Raw genomic sequence first — 7,643 nt, forward strand, 5'->3', positions numbered from 1 at the left:
ATCAGGTCTCTCTTGTAAATGAGTCCTCGAGGCTCAATGGGATTTACCTGTATAAATAAAGGTTGATTGATAAAGCTACTTTTCAGCTTTTTTGTTGCCAATTTCAGCTTTTTCAGATAATTTCCACTTTTTGTGCTCATTTATGCTTCTTTCAACCTAAAGCTTAATAAGTGTATTTTTTCTGCTTTCTTCTGCTAATTCAAGCCTGTTCTACCTTTTCAGATATCCTTTTTTAGCCTTTTTTTAGACAATTTTAGCTATTTTCAAATAAATTCAAGTTTTTTGTGGTAATTTCTGCTATTTTCAGCCTAATTAACCTATTTCTGCTCATTTCGGCTTGTTAAGCTCCTTTCAGCTTTTTTCTGCTAGTTTCAACTATTTTTATTCTCATTTTTACTTTGTCAACTTTTTCCACATTTTTTTTAACTCATTACATCTACGCCCACTTCTTTCTGGCAGTTTAAGATTTCAGCTACTTTTCAGCTGTTTGTTGCTAAATTCAGCATTTTTTAGCTAATTTCCTCATTTTTGTGCTCATTTCTGCTTATTGAAACTTAATTCAACAAATATGTGTCCTTTATTCTTTCTTCTGCTAATTTAGGCTTGTTCTTTCATTTCAGCAATTTCAGCATGTTTTTTAGCAAATTTCAGCTGTTTTTCAGCAAGCTGTTCAGCAATAAGCATTCACACTGAATTTTCGCAGGAAATGCTATTTCTCTAGTTTTGTTTTCAAATAGGGTGACTTTTTATAATCTTTATTAAAAGTCTGTCTAAATGAGATTAAATTATTAAATTATTCATCTCAATCCTTCATTGTTTTGCATTAAACGCACTGACTTCTTCTTTTATATTTTACATACGTATAACTGCACATTTCTTGTTTGCTTTAAAAGCTGCGTCTGAAATGCAACATAAAACGACTACATTAAGGACAAACCTGTAAAAATCTGTAAAATGCACTCTTTATGTTAACCTGTTAAAATCTTAAAGTTCAGAGGAATGATGCTCCCCAGAGGTGATCAAACCATCATGCAGTGGAGGACTGGAGTGATTTGGGCTCTCCTCCTCCAAACATCTGGCTGTTTTACACATCTGTACTCCAACATTTAACTATGGTTTACATCAAACTGAGCCAGAAGGAGGAGCAGAGACAGCAAACTGCAGTGTTTCAGAATAGCTCACAGAGGTTAAACTTATTTATGTCCATTATTAAGTTTGTGGTGACTAAACTATAAAATAAAACCTGCCGAGCAGAGCAGGGTTTGTAGATAAGGAATGAGTTCTTTGGGATTTTCTCACATCTAGTGTCATCGTAAAGGCCTCATTTAAAGTAAAACTTAGAGAAGTTGAGAAACTTTGAATCTTCTATACACATTAAAACAATCCTTCTTATGATTCACTGTTAATGAGAGGCAATGAACATGCATTCCAAATGTTTTATATTTGTCATTTTAGCAAGTAGCTGACACTTCTCCTTTTTACTCACTGGAACAGCTGGCAGAAACACCATCACATAAAGCTGGGCAATTCTGAAATATACAGGTAGAAAAAGTTATATTTCTGACATGTTTTTAACATCATGTGCTGCAGTGACATGCCATGTCGCGTCTATAACAGTTTGGTAAATGTGCATAGAAAGCTGAGCGATAAAAGATATAAAATAAGATCATATAGATGTCACAACTACTGATAAATGTTACAACAGAGATAAAGAAGTGCCTTTTGGCTGAAATCGTGAGTTGTTTAAAGGAGGGTAGAGGGAGTTACCTGGCCACCTCCTCCTCCTGGTACAGGAGGAGCAGTAAGTTGTGGGAGTTGATGAGAAGACCCCAACAGGGCAGACAGAAGAGCAGCAGGATGAGGGAACTTCTCTGGAGGATCACCCCCACACGCTTCATGTTCTTACTGCCAAACGTCTTTAAAGGCCGAGTGAGAAATTCTATCAAGATCTTTAGTTTCTGATCAAACCATAAACTGGAAACCCAGATAAGATGAGCTCACCTGAGATATGAGAGTGTCACAAGCGATGGTCAGACCGTAGCCTGTGGCTGTGATCGTCACATTAATGGTCTGAAAGGAAAGAAACAAAATCCACCTTAGTTATAAGATGTTACAGGTCAATCATTTTCATTTTAAGTTTGCGTGGAGCTGATTAAACCAAAATGGATCATGAGAGACGCTTTCTGTTATTCCTGTATCTATAAAACATAAATCTGTGCACGATGAAACAACCTGAGCCAGTCAGTTTTTAAAGCTCCATTTACATCATCAACCTGACAGGAACAGAAAGGTCTGTGAAAAGTTTATGAACGATTAACATCTTACCTGTTTTACATGGCTATCTTGAATAATCCCAATTTGGAGAAACAGGTTTAATTCTGACCAGATCACCAAAAAAACAAAAAACGAGTCCAAGCAGTACCAAGACCAAATGGTCACGCAAACATTATTAATTACATCTTTGCATCACCGTGTATTTCACATTACATGGGTGTGCACATATGGTTAATAGCAAAAGCATCTGTGGCTAGCTGTAGCACTTCTGGAGCAGCCTAAGACACTTAAAGCAGGATTATAATATTTCTGGCGTGATGGAAGACTAATAGTGTAAAGGTTTATAAAACAGTTTTTGAATGAAACACTATTTAACTTTAAAGACTGGAGATATTTAAAGATGGCCGCATTACATTTTGGCTTTAACCCTCCTCAAACCAACCATTAGCTCAGGTCTGGTCAAAATTAAACTCTTTTTACTAAATTAAGGCAATTCAAAGAAATATCTACAGCAGCTGTAGCAATTAAGAAGTGAGATGGAGGAAGAAGGGTGACACTTTCTCCACTTCCCTCCACTACATGTTTTTATTTATTTTTCATTCAATAAGGTGGGGCACCAGCTGGTCAGTTTACTGACCAACAACAATTTAATTAATATATTCACACTTTAATAATCAGAAGTCAGTCACCGACGTAGAATCTGTTAATTACAGGGAGTTTTATACCAGAACAAGTGAATATTCATCTGAATGAAGAGACCAAAGTTGTCTTTGAAGTTTTATTACAAAAATAATCAAGAATCAACAACAATAATAAACAATCAATAATAATGAATCAATCAAGGCTTAATTCTCTCATCTAAGGCAAAATTCACTCTTTGAGCAGGAATTATTTCAGTTTTTATGAGCGCATGAATTTAGGCAAAGTTTGACTATTTTCATAAATAGTTTGGATTTTGGTTAAAATAACTTATGTACGGTGATCAGATGAGTCATTTATTGTCACTGCAATCCAGGAAACAATCAGCTAAAAAATAGCATAACCAGACCAAGGCATCATGTCACCAGGTTCTGCTCCTTACCGGTTCGGTGTTGAAGGCACCAGGTCGCTCGTCTTTCTTGGGTTCTCTCGTGGATCAGACCAGGATACACCACGAAGAGGACTCGCCAGGAACTGCCCAAGGTAGCTGACTATCACTGTGACAGCTTCAGGGGTCTGTGAGGGCAACAGCCGATGAGAAGGTGCACCGTCCATCGACACCTTCAGCCGGCTTAGACTTCAAGTGAACGTGAGTCTTGCAGTGAGAAAAACGCCTCATCTTCTGCAGTGATTTAAACTTCTGTTTTTCTAACGAGTTGTCATTGAGCACCATGTTTATCTGCTCAGGAACGAATGAGTGGACCTCGGTCTACGTCAGGATCGGGGTCCAAAACGAACCGCTTTCCGGTTCAGAGCCAAAGACGAGCTTCTCGGGTTCGTGAGTCCAAGGTGAACTGCTTTGTCACCCAAAGAGGCTTTGTGCAAAACAACAGCTTTAAGGAGATTGTTTTGACTACCCTTAGGAACACTGAGACTTCCCCTCTGAAGCAAACCGCTCCAGCTCAAAGAGCTTTCAACAAGTGTCTCTGAAGGAATTATCACGTTCTGAGAAACAGAACATGTAAAACACATTATATTGACTGAAAACAATAATCAAAATTATTCATGTTCTCACTTGTTATAATGAAATAAAACAAACTTGATTGATGATTTGTTTTGTCCTGCTTAGAAACAGGAAAAATAATGGTAAACATTATTTATTAACCTTTATTTAACCAGACAAATCCCACTGAGATCTCAGATCTCTTTTGCATGGGAGGCTTGAGTCAGACTTTCGCTGACTCTGCATCCAAGGACAGTGAATGTGTGGAAAAACATCAGACATTAATACAGACATTAAATTTAAACAATTTCCTGTGAGATTAATAAAGTTCTATTTAATTTTATCTGATTATTTGAGTCTAATGTAACTTTTAGAGAAAGCAATTCATGGTGAGTCTGGAAGACACCCAAGGGTCAGGGGTCATAGAGCAGTGCAGCTTCATGCTACATTAGATATTATCTATAACCTTTCTAAAGAGTGTGATCTTTAGCTTTAGGCTCAGTGTGAAACATGAACACAACGTTTATGATATGGTTGTACAGTAGTACAAAGGTCACACAAGTCAATTATTATCTGCAAAACCACTGGATGTTGAACCTACAGAGGCAGATACTGCACAGGTACATATACCTACAATAAATGTACTCTCTTTTTTATTATTTTAACCTTTCAAACTAAAATCTGTGTTTAAATCACTTTCATGTCTTATTGAGCACTCATTGTGCACAAACCACATTCAGTTATTGGCTTTTTTTTTTATATATATATATAAACTGAGCACGTTTTTTATATTCAGACTCCAACAAACACATTATCTGCAAAATCTGCACCAGATCAAAGTGAAGATTTGACGCTGTTGCCCCAAAAAATAAACTTCTCTAACAGGGAGAGTCTTCCAGTCCAGCATTAACGACACCAAATATTAGAGCGAGGAGACTTTATTTTTTTTAATTCAGCACTTCATGTAGATTTTTTTAGCAGATCTAACGCTGACGAAGCCAGAGGAGCTTTTGATAATTATCTTTAAATGTCAAGTGGCTCAGTAAACACAGACTTCTGTGGCACAAAACATTTCTTATCCAGTGCAGGTGTAGTGTTTTAGCTCAAAATGGATTGTTTCTCCGCAGCGACTCAAAGCAAAAATCACACACTGGATGTCTGAGAAAACCGCAGACAAATAAGGAAACATTTCTACTTTGTGAACAGAAAAGTCTGTATTTTTATTATTAACAAATCCAGGAGATTTGTCAAATCCAACAGGTGGATAAGTCTGATTTTAAATGTCAAACTCTTCTGATGGAGAAAAATGTGTCACTACAACACAAGGCAGTCTCTAAACCAATCAGATTTATTGGTTATTTGATAAGTTCCATTAATTTTGCTTATTTGCTATTAATTTTTGTGATTAGCTGCTGAAAGTGCATCCAGAACTTCCTTTACTTGGTGACAAAATAAACCAATTACCTACAAAGAGTCACATAAAAAGCTCTGAGGAGAACCTTGCGAGACGGGGTAGAGGCAGGGCACAATGGGGACCCAGTCATTGCATATTTCGTGGTGTCTCTGAGCAGCACACCCTATCCCCAATTGCTCCCCGGGCGCCTTCAATAGCTGCTCACTGCACCACTTCAGTGTATCCCAGGTGCAATTGGGTTAAATGCCGAGAGCCAATGTCATCATTGTATGGGAACATGCAGTGATGACAACACGTAACACATGATTATTTATTATCCTACCGCTGATGCAAGTGCAAATCCAGCCAGTTCTGCGTTTCCAATGTGGCCACAGAAAATGGTGATGACAAACGGCAGCAGAAAGTTGAGGATTCGAGACAGCAGCTGTTGAAACAAAAACAAGTTGGATACACAACGAACAAATGATCAGAGGAAAAGTTCACGTTTGGAAATCAGGAGCCAAGTGCTAATTCATCCTTAAGTGCAGCACTCATTTTTCACTTGTTGCAGCTACATCTCACAAGTGATTGCACTGTTAGATTAAGTCGTGCCCAGCAGGTTTACTTTCCATCAAGAGAAACCAGTAAAAGAATGTAGTCCAATCAGAACTAAACCACACTTCAGCTGTCCTCCACTCACCAGAGGGCCCGTGAGCCGTAAGACGTGGTACAGTTCTTCTCTGTAGGCAGGTGGAAGCCAGCGTCTCACACACTCACACCTGAACAGCTTGGAGCTGGCAAGCGTTGCCCCCTCATCCCCGAGCGCCCCCTCCATCTTGGCAGCCCCGGCAGCGGGTTCTGCACCCGGCACAGGGTGTGCAGGTTCCACAGAACCCAGCTTCTCCATTTACACCCAGAAAGAAAGGACAGGAGCAAAAAGGCAAGGAAGGAAAGCTACAGAACTGCAGAGGGAGGGGGTGAGTGAGAGGGTGCGAGGCAAGAGTCGTCCAATCTGGGCTTAGAAACTCAGTCCGTGAACTTTTTTTAAAAGTTATTGGTTGATCGTACAGTGGAGGAGAGGAAACCTTTCACAGGACAGACAGCTGTGTCAGCTCAGTTGAATCACAGCAGAGAGGTCCAGTCAGGGATTTTTCATGTGTTCACTCGTTGTTGAAGGGAACAGCCAAAGTGTGAGCGTTCGGGCCAGACGCAGGGAGTGAGTGCATGTTTCGGTGTGTGGGTTTGTGTGAATGGTCTCTCAGGGCTCAGTAGTAATCTAATGAAGAATGTCACTTTTTGCATCGTGTTTACAAGGAGCTCAGATGAAAACCTCCACAAGTTCACATCAACACCAACTATTGACGTGTGTGTGTGCGTGCGTGCGTGCGTGCGTGCGTGTGTGTGTGTACACATGTGTAGCTGCTGATTTTATCAGGCTTTTGCTGAACTTTGTCCACTGGCTGTGTCCCTGTAGTTCTCCGTCCTCAAGTTGTCTCCACACAAAGACAGAGTCACGTGTGACGGAGACCCACTGGCACAGCTGTAAATTTTTATTTAGCAGCTTTTACAGAGAACTTTGCCTGATGCATTAATGTATAATCTGTTTGAGGCGAGCAAAGGGTTTTATAGGTGACTCCAGGCTCAGAGGACATGCACAGCTGACATCAGGTGTCTGACCTGAGCAACAGCAACACTGTGAGGAGTGTGAGAGCTGTGTGTTAATAATGTGAGAGCATTAGAGCACAATGAGGTTGTGAATTGTGTGTTGGTAACCCCTGATCCTTGAGACGCTCGCGTAACAAATTCTTCAAAAGGTGCATGTGATAAACTGACAAAGGTTTTATTCCATAAACACATAGACGTTCAATTTTGAACCAATAAGAATCTATTACTAATTATACTAAAACCATGTATGGTTTGTCCAAATTTGGGGAGTGGTGGCACAGAGGTTAGAGAAGGTGGGCCTGTGATTGGAAAGTCGCAGATTCAACTCCCGGTACCGTCAACATCAAAATGTGGGTGGTAAAGGTAAAACACCAACACCTGCCTCCACCTTCATTTGCCCCACTCTGGGCCCCTGAGCAAGGCCCTTAACCCCCACCATCTGCTCCCAAAAACAGGTCTCTCTTGAAAATGAGTTCTCATGACTCAATGAGACTATCTGTATAAATAAAGGGTAAATGAAAAAAAATTACAAAAGGATTCAAAAGAACAAAAATAAGATTCGGAGCCAGAAGCTTTGAAAAGTTTTTATCCTGAGTCGGAAACAAAACTAATTCTGACAAAACAAACAAATCTCAGAGTCTATTGCTCATGACGACGATCATTACCTGA

At 39.6% G+C, this 7,643-nt stretch overlaps 1 protein-coding gene across 1 annotated transcript in view; it reads right to left on the reverse strand.

Annotated features, from left to right (window-relative positions):
• Nucleotides 1–6,216, reverse strand: part of slc47a1 (solute carrier family 47 member 1) — an 18,458-nt gene extending 12,242 nt beyond the window's left edge. Inside the window, exons 1-5 of the mRNA XM_037687994.1 lie at nucleotides 6,010–6,216; nucleotides 5,653–5,754; nucleotides 2,002–2,070; nucleotides 1,768–1,916; nucleotides 1,487–1,529 (exon numbers count right to left, since the gene is read on the reverse strand). Of these exons, the coding sequence (XP_037543922.1) occupies nucleotides 1,487–1,529; nucleotides 1,768–1,916; nucleotides 2,002–2,070; nucleotides 5,653–5,754; nucleotides 6,010–6,216 (570 nt within the window). The remainder of the gene's footprint in view (nucleotides 1–1,486; nucleotides 1,530–1,767; nucleotides 1,917–2,001; nucleotides 2,071–5,652; nucleotides 5,755–6,009) is intronic.
• Between the last annotated feature and the right edge of the window lie 1,427 nt (nucleotides 6,217–7,643).

The sequence above is a fragment of the Nematolebias whitei genome, chromosome 14 (genome assembly GCF_014905685.2).
Source record: "Nematolebias whitei isolate Nwh7 chromosome 14, NemWhi1, whole genome shotgun sequence".
Taxonomy (NCBI): Eukaryota; Metazoa; Chordata; class Actinopteri; order Cyprinodontiformes; family Rivulidae; genus Nematolebias; species Nematolebias whitei.